This window comes from Capricornis sumatraensis, chromosome 11 (genome assembly GCF_032405125.1).
Source record: "Capricornis sumatraensis isolate serow.1 chromosome 11, serow.2, whole genome shotgun sequence".
In the NCBI taxonomy this organism is placed as follows: Eukaryota; Metazoa; Chordata; class Mammalia; order Artiodactyla; family Bovidae; genus Capricornis; species Capricornis sumatraensis.
In genome coordinates this window covers 50,829,658-50,845,078 of record NC_091079.1, presented here as the reverse complement: position 1 = coordinate 50,845,078, position 15,421 = coordinate 50,829,658, and the positions used below count along the sequence as shown (strand labels likewise).

Genomic DNA, 15,421 nt, shown 5'->3' with positions numbered 1-15,421 from the left:
TGGATGGCATCACATGGTCATGAGTCTGAGTGAACTCCGGGAATTGGTGATGGACAGGGAGGCCTGGCGTGCTGCGATTCAAGGGGTCGCAAAGAGTCGGACATGACTGAGCGACTGAACGGAACTGAGACATCTTTATCAACATCCCCTGAAATTTTAGGCAGAGAAGATATAGGAATGTATAGGTAGTCTTTTGCAGCTACTTTAGTCTCTGCATGAAAAAATTCAAGACTTGCACTTCTGATGTTCTTCTAACTTTGTTGAGATATAATTGACATGTTAAATTTGTGTAAGTTTAAGGCATACAATATGATAATGTGAAATGTTTACCATGATAGAACTAGTTAAACACATCCCTTACCTCATAAATTACAATTTTGTTGTTATTGTTATGGGAAGGACATTAAAGTTCTATTCTGTCAGTAACTTCCAAGTATACAGTACGAAATTATTAACTTGAATCAACTAGAGCTGTGCACTAGATTCCCAGATCTCATTCATCTTAAACTGAAAGCTTATACACTTTGTCTTGCATCTCCCATGCCCCCCACCCCTCAGCCCTTGGCAACAACCATTCTACTGGCTATTTCTATGAGTCTGGCTTTTTTAGTTTTCATTCACAAGTGAGGTCATATAGTACTTGTCTTTCCCTATCTGGCTTATTTCACTTAGCGTGATGCTCTCTGGGTCAATTCACATTGTGGCAAATGGCAAGATTTCCTTCTTTATTAGGGCTGACTACTATTCCATTGCATCTTCATACCACATTTTCTTTGTCCATTCATCCAGCACTGGACACTTGGGTTATTTCCACATCTTGGCTATTGTGAATGATGCTGCAATGAACTTAGGAGTTTGCCCCCTCGATCCCACGTTCTGTATTAACTGTATATCCACAAAGCAGTAAACACACTCACCTCCAAAGACATAAAGACCAATCCCTTTCCACAATATGAGAATGCTTCCCAGTTAAAAAAACGTCCCCAAACAAAATCAACATCATAAAAAGACCAAAAAACCCAAAACCTCCAAATTTCCAAACTAAGGAATACATTTGGCAAGAATGTAAACAGATCGTGCTTTGTTTTTCCCGTTTCATTGACTATATCCCCCAGTTCGGTTCCCAGTAATTTCAATCAATTCTTGTTTTTGATTAACAAATTAAAGGCTAATTTAGAAAACCGGCTGATAGCTTGCAAGGGAAATTTTCCACAGCTTTCTGTAACTGCTTCATCCCTGTAGTGCACCAGAAGGAAAAAATACTTCTGCATGTCAAATTTCCATTAAGTGTTCTTCAAATCTCTTATAGAACTAAAGCCTCATTAAAAGCCAGTGCCCATGTTTTGCTGACCAGCAGGGCAGACATAGATTGGCTCCCTCAGTACCTACTGCAGCCTCTGCTTGTGTGTCTTTCTGGCCAGCAAAGGCTACGAAAACCTAAGCTCCCTTGGTTCCAGATGTGATTTAGGTTGCATTTGACCCTGACTCAGATTGAGAGCTGAGGTGTGTGGAGAGAGACACTGTGATAACAAAGCAGCGTTGTATGGATGAGGTGTGTCTTGTGGCAGAGTAGCAGGACTGTTCTCTCCCCAGCTCTCTTGCCTCATATGATTTCTACTGAACTCTCAAATCCTAAGGTTACAAACAGAATGAAGGAATAACTAGGAGAAGAGAAAGTCTGGCCAACAGCTTCTGGGAAATCCAAATCCTGTTTACAACATTTTACTATTCTCTAAACATTCTTTGCCCTAGTTAGGAGAAATGAGTATCAGGGTTTTAAATACTAACCATATGTTGTGTGTGTGCATGCGTGTGCACATGCCTGTGCTCAGTTGCTCAGTCGTGTCCGACTCTTTGTGACTGCCTGTGTCAGGCTCCTCTGTCCGTGGGATTTTTCAGGCAAGAATACTGGAGCAAGTTGCCACTTCCTACCACAGAGGATCTTCCCAGTCCAGAGATGGAACCTGCGTCTCTTGCATCTCCTGCATCGACAGGTGTATTCTTTACTATTGAGCCACCTGGGAAGCCCCAACCATATATTAATGTATCCTAAATTTGTGTTCCTGACCTCAGCTTCCTGCCAAACCCCAAATTTATATAATCCAACTGACTCAGCACCTTATCCAAGGCCTGATAGGATCTCAAATATAGCATGTCCAGAAAGAAAAAGGAGCTTGATCTTTCCACCAAACCTGCCTCCGGCCTTCTCGGTCTCAGCTAATGGCCAAAATGTAGTGGTCATCTGTGATTGTTCTCTAACTCTGATTTGGTTATGTATAAACTCAGCAGTGAATTCTATGGTCTCTACCTCTAGTCTAACCTGGATCTAGCCTCTCTCTCCCCCTTCGTAAGCCAATTCTGTCCTTCTTGTTTAGTCACTAAGTCATGTCTGACTCTTTGCGACCCCATGGACTGCAGCACACCAGGTTTTCCTGTCCATTGAGTCAGTGATGCCATCCAACCATCTCCTCCTCTGTCATCCCCTTCTCCTCCTGCCGTCAATCTTTTTTAGCATCAGGGTCTTTTCCAAAGAGTCAGCTCTTTGCATCAGGCAGCCAAAGTATTGGAGCTGCAACTTCAGCATCAGTCCTTCCAGTGAGTATTCAGGTTTGCATTCCTTTAGGATTGACTAGTTTGATGTCCTTGCTGTCTAAAGGACTCTTAAGAGTCTTTTCCAGCACCGCAGTTCAAAAGCATCAGTATTCTTTGGTGAGCAGCCTTCTTTATGGTGCAACCATTGCATCTGTACGTGACTGCTGGGAAACCCATTGCTTTGACTATACAGACCTTGTCTGCAAAGTGATGTCTCTGCTTTTTAATACACAAAGTTTGTCATAGCTCTTTTTCCAAGGAGCAGGAGTCTTTTAATTTCATGGCTACAGCCACCTTGGGACCTGCATGGGTACATACCTGTTGAATGAATGGTTTGTTCTCTGTTGTGGTAACAGTTTTCTCTGATTGTGTCCTATTCTTCAATATCACAAGAAGGACTTGCCAAATAATTATTTGACAATAATATACAAAATTCCTTGAGATATAATAAAGATAATATTTTACTGTAAAATAATATTTACTGTAAGAAAAAAAGAACTCCATGGTAGGGTTACATTTCATTGCTTTTTCCCTTTCTGACCTGCGCTAATAAGAGAACAGGAAATTTTCAAACCACACAATAGAAGCCAATTTCAGAAAATTAAAAGCAGTTTACAAAAAGCCAATTTCAATTCAGCAAATATTTCTTGATCAGCCATTACATATGAGATGTCAGGGTAGGCATTCAACCTCTTGAGAAATTGTCTGCTACAAAGTGAAGTACAAGAGTAAGGCTTTTGAAGATTATGTTTTCCTTTTCTCTCTTGTGAAAATAACTGCAGCAACAACAACAAAAAAAGGTCGTCACTTCTGCCTAATGTTGATCCTAGAGTGAAGTCTAAATCTTCATGTTCTAGGCAAACTGCCACAGGGAGCTTCTTCATGTTCTGAGTACTTTATATTGCAACTATAAACTATGACCAAAGAAGGGAGACTCCATTTAGCTCTCTTGAGTATTCTCTGCCAAGTTGCCTCTTATTTATTGCTTTTTAATGAAATTTTTCATGTGCATCAAAACACAATCTTTCAACAAGGGAAATACAGCTCAGAGACCTCTCTAATATAGAATATGCATGTGAACATTAATTTTCTTAGATGGAATTACTTAATAGATTTCTTTGTCCTTGGGCATGAGGGGGTTTTGTTGTTGTTGTTGTTCCATAAGTGAACATCCTATTATTCATTCTTCCACAAGATACAAGCTTTCAGAAAATTCAGCAAATATTTTAAACTGTCCTATTTTTCTTGCAAATGCAAGATGAGTCTTAGCTATTGAGTAATCTCCCCTTTTGAAAGCACACACAGTTTTTTTAAGCTGCCATCAAAATTAAAGGGGTGTTTTAGAGAATAGTATTCAGGGAGGAAAGAAAGAATATCAATATGTGTTTCCCGCATGTGAAATATGTTGTTTACTATTGTGTGTATGTTAAGTCTCTTCAGTTGTGTCTGATTCTATGTGACTGTCTGTACTGTAGCCCACCAGGCTCCTCTGTCCATAGGGATTCTCCAGGCAAGAATACTGGAGTGGGATGCCATGCCCTCCTCCAGGGGATGTTCCCGCAGGGATCAAACCCAAGTCATATGTCTCCTGCATTGGCAGATGGGCTCTTTACCACTAGCGCCACCTGTTTACAGTTCAGTTCAGCTGCTCAGTGCAACCCCATGGACTGTAGCACACCAGGTCTCCCTATCCATCACCAACCCCTGGAGCCTAGTCAAACTCATGTCCATCACGTCGGTAATGCCATCCAACCATTTCATCCTCTGTTGTCCCCTTCTTCTCCTGTCTTCAATCTTTCCCAGCATCAGGGTCTTTTCTAATAAGTCAGTTCTTCACATCAGGTGGCCAATGTATTGGAGTTTCAGCTTCAGCATCAGTCCTTCCAATGAATATTCAGGACCAGTTTCCTTTAGGATGGACTGGTTTGATCTCCTTGCAGTCCAAGTGACTCTCAAGAGTCTTCTCCAACACCACAGTTCAAAAGCATCAATTCTTCAGTGCTTAGCTTTCTTTACAGTCCAACTCTCACATCTATACATGACTACATAGCTTTGACTAGATGGACCTTTGTTGGTAAAGTCAAGTCTCTGCTTTTTAATATCCTGTCTAGGTTGGTCATAGCTTCTTCCAGGGAACAAGTGTCTTTGAATTTCATGGCTGCAGTCACCATCTGCAGTGCTTTTGGAGCCCCCAAAAATAAAGTCTGTCACTGTTGACATTGTTTCGCCATCTATTTTTCATGAAGTGATGGGACCAGATGCCATGATCTTAGTTTTCTGAATGTTGAGTTTTAAGCCAAGTTTTTCACTCTCCTCTTTCACCTTCATCAAGAGGCTCTTTTGTTCTTCTTCACTTTCTGCCATAAGGGTGGTGTCTTCTGTATATCTGAGGTTATTGATATTTCTCCCAGCAATCTTGATTCCAGCTTGTGCTTTATCCAGCCCAGTGTTTCTCATGATGTACTCTGCATATAAGTTAAATAAGCAGGGTGACAATACACAGTCGTGACATACTCCTTTCCCTATTTGGAACCCATCTGTTTTTCCATGTCCAGTTCTAACTATTTCTTCCTGACCTGCATACAGATTTCTCAAGAAGCAGGTCAGGTGGTCTGGTATTCCCATCTCTTAAGAATTTTCCACAGTTTGTGGTGATCCACACAGTCAAAGGCTTTGGCATAGTCAATAAAGGAAAAGTAGGTGTTTTTCTGGAGCTCTCTTGCTTTTTCGATGATCCAGAGGATGTTGGCAATTTGATCTCTGGTTCCTCTGCCTTTTCTAAATCCAGCCTGAACATCTGGAAGTTCATGGTTCACATACTGTTGAAGCCTAGCTTGGAGAATTGTGAGCATTACTTTGCTAGCGTGTGAGATGAATGTTTACTGTTAAATAAACATTAAATTTAATTCTTCTATTGGTTTTCCTTATGTAATTCTTAAAAATAGCTGAAATAAGTAAAATCACTGTTATTGTGCAGCATGCTTTTGGTTACAAGCAGATGACGAACTGGCCTACAGAATAAAGGAAAATGTTACACTATAAATTTTACACTATATAACAGGAAGTCCAGAGGCAGGACAAGCTTGAAAGTTGGTTTATTCTGTAAGGTCATTAAAGACCTGGGTTCTTTCTGTGTCTCCATCCAATGGTCCAAAGAATCTGCTTCACCCCAAAGTTCACTCTCTTCTTAATTATGCTGCCATGGCATATAAACACATTGTTTATATTCAACAACAGAGTGGATCTTATTTTTCCTTAAACCTTGAAATATCAATCCTTGCCTTAAACCTGATTGAGTCCATTTACAGCACGTGGCCATCTCCAGACCTCCAGACTAACAAAAGCTGCCAGGGATATCCAAGCTCTAATCGGCTGACAGACTCATTCCTGATATGGGGATGGGGTGTTTATCTGAGCAAGTCAGTTCTGTTAGGGTTTAAGGAGGGGAAATAGATTTAGGAGGGGTAATCAAAAGCATCCACTACATTCATCTTATCTAATACCTTGTGAAGGGCAACATTAGAAATCCTTTTCCACATCTGGTAAATTGTCTTTATTAAAAAACTGAACATGGGTAGCTTGTACCAATAAAGAATCCATTACTACAAGACCATCTGTGAAATTTTCCCTCTTCATTTTATATAAATCATGGTTGTAGAAAATAATGAGACTATCCATATGTGTGTTTCAGATGCCAAAGAGCTACCTGAGAAGAGAGGAAATAGTCCCAAACAGAGAAACTGATCAATGATTAGATTCAAATACATGTGAAAATGTTAAGAAATAAAAACACTACCAGTAACCAAAGAAAGTTAAAATATACACGACTAAATCATGGGTTGCTTCTGATATTTACAGTGAAACACACTTGGAAAAGCAACTGATTTCAGCCCTTTAAGTTTTAAAGGGTGAGAAAAATATTTTTCTGTAGAGGTAATAATACTATGCACTGATGGAGACGGCAATGGCACCCCACTCCAGTACTCTTGCCTGGAAAACCCCATGGATGGAGGAGCCTGGTGGGCTGCATGGGGTCACCAAGAGTCGGGCACGACTGAGCGACTTCACTTTCATTTTTCACTTTCATGCATTGAAGAAGGAAATGGCAACCCACTCCAGTGTTCTTGCCTGGAGAATCCCAGGGACAGAGGAGCCTAGTGGGCTGCCATCTATGGGGTCGCACAGAGTCGGACACGACTGAAGCGACTTAGCAGCAGCAGCAGCAGCTATGCACTGAAAGGCTGTGATAAGTTAGGTGTTTCTCAGACAGGTGTTTCTCGCCAGGGCTATGAGTATAAGCCCATCATGGTAGGAACTATTGTATCCGTAGCACCCACCACTGTGCCTGGCATATAATATAACTTTTAAAAAGTGTGGTCAAATGAAATTTCACAACCACAGTTGTAAAAGATACATGTACCCCAGTGTCACTGCAGCACTATTTACAATAGCCAGGATGTGGAAGCAACCTAGATGTCCATCAACAGACGAGTGGGTAAAGAAGTTGTGGTATATACATATACAGTGGAATATTACTCAGCCATAAAAAGAAACAAATTTGAGTCGGTCCTATTGAGGTGGATGAACCTAGAGTCTGTTATACAAAGTGAAGTAAGTCAGAAAGAGAAAAACAAGTGTCATATATTAATATATATATACGGAAGCTAGAAAAATGGTACTGATGAACCTGTTTGCAGGTCAGTAATAGAGATGCAGACATAGAGAACAGACTTGTAGACACAGTAGGGGAAGGAGAGGGTGGGACGAATCAAGAAAGTAACATTGAAACATATACCTTACCACATATCCTTGAAATGGATGGCCAGTGAGAATTTGCTGTATGTCACAGGGAGCTCAGCCTGGCACTCTCTGGAAACCTAGAGGGGTGGGAGGGAGGTTCAAGAGGGAGGGGACATATGAATACCCATGGCTGATTCATGCTGATGTAAGGCAGAAACCGGCACAACATTGTAAAGAAATTATCCTCCAATTAAAAATAAACAAATTTTGTTAATAAAAAAGAAAAATTCTCACAAAAACCTTATGTGACAATATTTTAGTGTTTCCCCAATTAAAGATCAGGTATCGTTGGCTCTAAATGTTTATACAGCTTAGTCAAGTGGAGCAGCCCAGATTGGAATCCAACCTTATTCTTTTTTCTTCCCTGAATGAGAGGTAACTGGATCAGAGAAGATAAATTCAGTGACTTAGAGACAGGAATGAAAAACTGAAGTACTGGAATTTGTGTTCTTAATACTGGTGCATTCGTTAGGTTTAGAAAAGACATGTTCCAGATACATCAGATGATAGAAGTTTATCATGCTTGCTAAGTCACTCAGTCATGCCCAACTCTTTGCAACCCTGTGGACTATAGCCCACCAGGCTCCTCTGTCCATGGGATTCTCCAGGCAAGAAACTAGAGTGGGTGGCCCTGCTGTCCTCCAGGGGATCTGCCCTACCAGGGATTGAACCTGTGTCTCTTACGTCTCCTGCATACTTGACTTCCTGAAACTTTCCTGTTTGTGGTCCTGAATTTTTGTTTTGCTGGTTTTGTTTAGTTGCTAAGTCATGTCTGAGTCTTTGCAACCCCATGGATTGCAGCACACACAGGCTCTCCTGCCCTTCACTATCTCCCAGAGTTTGCTCAAACTCATGTCCATTGAATTGGTGATGCTATCTAACCATCTCATCCCCTGCCGCTCCCTTCTTTTTTTGCCTTCAGTCTTTCCCAGCATCAGAGTCTTTTCCAATGAGAAGCTCTTTGTCAGATGGCCAGAGTATTGGAACTTCAGCTTCAGCATCTGTCCTTCCAGTGAATATTCAGGGTTGATTTCCTTTAGGATTGATCTTGCAGTCCAAGAATTATTGTTTACCACTTCGAAAAGGACTAGCTAACGGATCTAGGGAGAATAAGCTTTCTGTTTGGTAAAAACAAATGGGGCACTTGGGTGGCACTTGTCTTACATGCTGAATAAAAAGCTGTTGGGTTTTGGTTACTGGCTAGTTACCAATATAATTTATGAGCTTACAAAAAAGTATGACATTTCATGGACTTTGCGAAATTGCTTTCCTTATTCTCTGTTCTTTGATAAGTAATCAAATGGTAATAAACACATTTCTCAAGTCACACCTGAAAATTTCTACAAGCTGAGATGAAGTGGACTTCTTGTGATAAAAATGATAAAACTGGGTTTGAACAATCACTTTCAGGGTTAATAATCCCAGGGGTGGTCCCCTTTTATCCTGTACTCACAGGGAAGGAACCAACTGCCAGGTTGAATTATCCATCATCTTAAAAAAAACTTCCCATGGCTGTAAAACAGCTACAGATTGCTTTCTTTGCACTCTTGAGGAGCTGACAGGGCCCCAGATGGAGGTGTTTTTCAGCAACCTCTCAAGCGATCCATCCCTCAAAAAACAACCATATCATCCATTGGAGTTGTTCTTTGCCAAGAATTATGTTGAGTCAGGTGGGAGGGGCCAGGATATGACGAACCCAGAAAACACAAAGCTCAGAGAAATGTGTAATAGAAATGAAAAAAAAAAAAAAAAAAAAAGAATGAAAGAAGAGGTGTAATTGCATTTAAATACTGAAGGTCATATTTGAAGTGTTTTTTTTTTTTACAGTGATTCTTTTTTTTCCTTTCCTTCTACTTTTTTATTCTTTCCAGGAAAATGGACTTTATGACACAGGTAGCAAAAGGTTGTTTTGTGTGATGTTTTTGAGGAATACAAAAGCCAAAGCTACAAAGCCATATTGGGTAGCAGTGTGTACAACATATTAAATTATCATTCAGCAAGCCAGGGGTCTTTTAACTCATAGGCCTAAGGAAGGTAAAACAGGGTCATTTGAAAGCATAAAGCAAAAATTATGGGAAATGGACACACAGCCTTAAAGAATGACTGTCCAACAAATCCAAAGTCTCCCTTGGGCTCTGATGTCCTCCATATTAATCTTAACTTAGTCTTTGAGACTGCAGGTCATCTAAGTGGTAAAGCCATGGAAAAGCTCATACATTCCATCCTTATTCTGGTACAACTTTGAGGCTGGAGAGAGAAGCTGAGGCTGAACTGCTAGAGTTTTTGTTTTGTGCTTTGTATATGTGGTATTGATAACATTCTGTTTTGTCTGCAGTCATTGTAAAATGCCGTTGAAGCTGATGGAAACTACTCATTCCTCTTATACTTCATTTTTCCTTACATTTCCTCTGGAAGCCAATTATTCTCAATGATCTCCTTTATACCAATCTGCTAATAAATATTGAATAAGTGTCTACTCCTTGAAAAACTCATTGAACAGTTGTGGGGTTTTTTACTATGATAAATAATTTTCTTATTGAAGCGTAGTTGATTTACAGGGTGTTAGTTTCAGGTGTACAGCACAGTCATTCAGTTATACATGTATAGTTGTGATTATTATATACTAGAGTTGTGCTTCTCAAGCTCATCATGACAAAATTAGAAAGTGATAATACGTGTCTGGCACACCTGGGGGAAAAGTACCACTGCAGAGAGCTCTCTGGTGGAAAGCATGACACCTCTAGTCTTTTTAGGCAGTTCAGAATCTGTGTAGACTGTTCAGATGTAATTTTAACTGTGGAAAATTTTTAATGGCTGTAAAAATTGATTTTAAGTTTTTATCACTTTCAAAATGTTGCATAACCATAAAGGAAAATAATATGAAAATAAAAATATATATACGCATATATATATATATATGACAGCTGTACACCAGAAACCAACACAACATTGTAAATCAACTATACTTCAATAAAAATAAATTTTAAAAATAAAAATTAAGTAACAAAAATTTTATAGCCATCGGGATTTAATGGCCACAAACAATGAGGGCAGGGGGTTTCCTCCAGTTTGGTCTCACATACCAGTTGGTAAGCTGTATACTCGAGAAATAAGATGTCCCTTAGAGATGGGCCTATCTTTATGTTCTCAAGGTGGGAAGAATCCAAACCAGAAATGTTCCACTGTGTATGGATGTCATGGGTCCTCTTATCAAAAGTCACATTCCTTTTCAGCATAAAGTTAAAAATTTTAAGTAGGCTTTTTTGCTTTTTTTTTTTTTTTCCTGTTACCGGGAATTTTCCTTCTGAGTGTCTGCTCTGAGATATCATGGAAGTTCTTGTCCTGTGGCCACTGTTACTGTTTTTTTGACCTTTCTCTGCTTGGGTGTGAATTTGTAATCTTCAAAAACTGATGAAAAAAATAGTTTTAAGACAGAGGGGAAAAAAACGATCAAAACTATCATAGCGTGCCAAGAATGCAATAAAATTCCTATAGGCCAGTCTAAAATTTTGCTGTTTTTTCTAAATGCAAAGGCAGTTTTTAAAAAAATAGAGAAATGGCTGTATCTTTATTTTTGAAAGGTATACCTCACCATTTTTTTCCCTTTATTATAGCGATAAGGTGATAAGACTTACTCCCAATACAGAAGAGGAAGCGTTTGTACTGAAGAAAATATGCCACCAGCTGAAGGTAAGCAAGTGCCCACTCACTTGTCATTATGCTCATATGTGTTTACAAGGCTTTGCTGACTGAGGTTGAATCACTGGACTTCAATAGCCATGGGAAGAAAATGCTAAGAGATAACTTGGAAGTGCCTTGAACGTATAGTTAAGGTTACTCCAAATCGTATATATCTGACCAGTTTTCTATTTACCAGTCTATTTTCCATCTCCCTTAGTAGATAGAATGTAAGCTTCATGAGAGAGCTTGTCTATTTTTGTTTGTTTCTTTGTTCTCAATGAGCATCTTGAACATTAGAAGCTCAGTAAGGTTTTCTTAACGAATGAGTGAATTTAGTTAGTAATTTTCCAGAGCTTCACTTCTCCTCCTTGAAATCTTTCTGCTGATCATCTAGACACTTTCCTTCTAATTAAAACTTCAAGCAGACATGAGCGGAGGAAAATAAGCTAGAAACTCAAGTTAATTAATTTTGCTATGTTTCAGTAAGTCTGATAAGAGGATTCTGTTGGCAAAGGTTGAATGACTTTGATTATTCAATCTTTGATGAATTCTATGGATTTTAGAGTTAGAGGATTTATCATCTCCCTATTACTATATATAATTGAGTGTTAACTTTAGCTAAAAGGTTATGATGAGAAATGGGGTTGATGGTCTCTTTTCCGTGCCTACCAAGCACAGAAGCATCCCATAAAGTTTGTGGTGCTCTAGCTTCATTTTAATGGAAAGCAAAGCAGATTTACCAGTGGGGCTCATTAACCTCAGTGTGGGATAGACAAACAAGTGTCCTAGGACTGGCATACAGTTCTACCTGGAGATGGTGTTAGGGGGATGACAGAGGAAGGATAAATTCGGTAGCTTCCGGAGATATGTATATTTATCAGACTTTTGGTCTTTTATTGTTGGTTTGATGTTTCTCTTTGCCATCTCCCCTTCAGATACTGACTTTATTTGCAAAGGAAGTTTATTTGAACTTTTATTGATTGCTTGCTTCCTCCTCCTCCATGGTCCCTACACAGGCAGTGCCAATTTAAGTTGGGGTCTAATGACAGGGGCTCATGAATGAGGATGCAGGAATTTATTCCAAACTCTGGTGATTTTCTCCAATACCAGCGAGGTTGAGCTTGCCAGGCATTTCTTAAATCTCTCCCCTTCAAAGGAATCTCTGATTCTAGGAACTGACATTGAGCTACCTCTGGTCACATATGATCATCAACCCCATTATAGACTTTTTAGCAGCAATACCTGAACACTCTCTGAACAGTACCCCAGGGACTCAAAGTTGCAGTGAAACAAAGCAAGCTTCAAGTAGAAGTTTCTGTCTCCATTGATGTTGTGTGGTAGACATATCACTGGAAAAGTAAAAGAGCCCCCTTTACATCTTAGTGTGCAGTATTTCAGGGAACAAATATTCTGAACCAAAAATTGTTCATCAAAGGACTTTCCCCCCATTTTGTGAATATGTTTACCTGGTAGGCCTTATAGAGTTATGAAAATGAAATTGCATAGTTCTATATGTGATAATCACTTACCATTATCAAAAGCAATAACATTATATCAGTGGGAACTGTGGGAATTCCTTATAAACTCTTCAGTCATTGTAGATGAAACCAAAAGATGCTAAGCATAGACAAGATGGTAGACCCTGATAACAGCACATTTTCATCGTGACTATTGGTACTTAAGAAAAACACAAAATCGTATACAGAAAAAAACGTTCCTGTATATTGTTTTCATTAGGTCCTTAAGGAAAGGGAATAAACCAGGGAAGGAAATGATTTGGATGTGAAGGGGCTTAGAAGACAACTGAGAGAAGGGGAAGGGACTGGTGAGGAAAGAGGGGAGCAGAGTGAAAGGGAGGGAGTTGGAGTTAATATTTCAAGTGTTGATGATACTCTGAGTCCACATCACAATTACATCCGGCCCCTCACAGTCACCATGTGATGGTCACAGTGCTAAGTGCTTTCCAGAATTGCTTCAATTCAGCAACACAATGAATTGAGTATTGTTATTACTGCTGTGTTATGACCAACCTAGATAGCATATTAAAAAGCAGAGACATTACTTGGCCAACAAAGGTCTGTCTAGTCAAAGCTATGGTTTTTCCAGTGGTCATGTATGGATATGAGAGTTGGACCATAAAGAAGCCTGAGCACTGATGAATTGGTGCTTTTGAACTGTGTGTTGGAGAAGACTCTTGAGAGTCCCCTGGACTGCGAGGAGATCCAACCAGTCAATCCTGAGCGGTTTAAAGGAAATCAATCTTGAATATTCATTGAAAGAACTGATGATGAAGCTGAAGCTCCAATACTTTGGCCACCTGATGCAAAGAACTGACTCACTGGAAAAGACCCTGATGCTGGGAGAGATTAGAAGGAGAAGGGGATGACAGAGGATGAGATGGTTGGATGGCATCACTAACTCGATGGGCACGGGTTTGAGCAGGCTCCAGGAGTTGGTGATGGACATGAAAGCCTGGCGTGCTGCAGTCCATGGGGTCGCAAAGAGTCAGAATGACTGAGCAACTGAAATGGACAGACAGAGAAACGGGGAGAGACAGACAGAGGTTGAGGAACTTGCCCAGGTCACAGTGCAGAACTGGAATACACATCTAGGCAGTGCCGAACCTTCTAGAGCCCAGGTCAGCCCACCTCCTGACTCTGGTCTATGTTCTCTGGTCCTAGTCGCAGTGGAGAGGATTAAAGCTGAGTCTGCAGGGCGGTGGAGCCTGGTCGCAGAATGGGATCAATATCACGCTCTTACCTACTGTATTCCTTGAGTCGGGGGGTCACCAAGACCACCTCCAGTTTCAGTGATTGCTGGAGGACTCTTACAGCTCAGCCTATAAATTGTTTTATTGGGCTGAAGTTTGAGGCCCGGAGCTTAAATAAATTTCTATCCAAAAGTGTCATGTTAACTTGATGTAATTTTTAAATTCATGTGATTTCATCCCGTGATCCTCTTGCACTGCTGAAAATGGCAATTCTGGCCAGGCAGAGAAAGCAGCCTGCAGAGAAGAAAGAATGTGACAGTCTGCCATCCGATGCCCTGTGGAGCTGGCGGGACAGAATTGGGGCCATTGTTAACAGCTCTTCAGCGCACCTTGTGCACTGCCTCCACGGAGAGAGAGGGAGGAGAGTTTGCCAGAGGCTTTCAGTTGCCTTCTTTCCCTGCGGCGTAGTGTGCCAGGCAGAATCCTAAGGTGGCCCCACAACTTCTACCCCATGGTGTACACATCCTGCATAATCCCTCCTCTGAGTGTGTGTGTGTGGAGAGGCGCAGGGGCGGGGGGGCTGTCAGTATGATAAGATAGTCATTTTCTTGATATATAATGTAATGCGGCCGAAGGGAGAGTACCAGGGTGGGCCTGACCTAATCAGGCAAGCCTCTTAAAAGCAGAGCGTTTTCCCAGCTGTTCACAGACGAAGAAGACAGAAAAGTGCTCCCACTGGCCTAGAATCAAGCTGCTGTGTTGTAAACCGCACACAGGAGCCATGTGATAAGGAGAGTGGCCACTAGGGCATAAGAGCCATCCCCAGTGATAGGCAGCAGGAGATGGAGATGTCAGTCCCACAACCATTAAGAATTCTGCCACAAGCATACAAGCTTGGAAAACGACCCTGAGGTCCAGATGAAATTCCAGCCCAGCTTGTACCTTGATCTTTGCTTGGTGAAATCTTGAAGAAAAAAATCCAGCCAGCTGCATCTGGATTTCCAACCTATAGAATTGTAAGATGATAAATGGGGATTGCTTTAAGCTGAGCTTGTGGTCATTTGTTCTGCAGCAATAGAAACGAATAAGCGCAGTAAGATAACATTTCTACATCTTGGGCTTTGATGGCTATTGGTTTAACAGCATATATAAATGCTTTAGGACTTCCAAGGTAGTAATAGTGGTACAGAACCCACCTGCCAATGCAGGAGATGTTAAGAGATGCAAGTTCAATCCCTGAGTCAGGAAGATCCCCTGGAGGAGGGCATGGCAACCCCCTCCAGTATCCTTGCCTGAGAAATCCCATGGACAGAAGAGCCTGGTAGGCTACGGTTCATAGAGTTGCACAGAGTCAGACACAACTGAAGTGACTTAGCACATGCACATAGGAATGCTCCAAGTTACTTTTTCTGTTTTCACTGGCTGTAACCAAGCCTTTATGGAAAAATGAAAAACAATTGGAATATGTGCTTAGGCTAAATTCGCAGTGCCTTATTTGAAACCTGAACAAATGCAAAGTGTGTGTGCATTGCTGAATGGAATCTGAGAAGGTACCGTCAGAGCATAGCTAATTAGACAGAGAACTGCTGTTACAAAGCTGGTTACTTTCCTAATTAAATTTCATGGTTTCGCTGAAGA

The 15,421-nt window shown here is 40.7% G+C and overlaps 1 protein-coding gene across 1 annotated transcript in view; it reads left to right on the top strand.

Annotated features, from left to right (window-relative positions):
- Nucleotides 1-15,421, top strand: part of CPA6 (carboxypeptidase A6) — a 296,049-nt gene that overhangs the window by 119,311 nt on the left and 161,317 nt on the right. Inside the window, exon 2 of the mRNA XM_068984112.1 lies at nucleotides 11,007-11,082. Coding sequence (XP_068840213.1) covers nucleotides 11,007-11,082 — 76 coding nt within the window. The remainder of the gene's footprint in view (nucleotides 1-11,006; nucleotides 11,083-15,421) is intronic.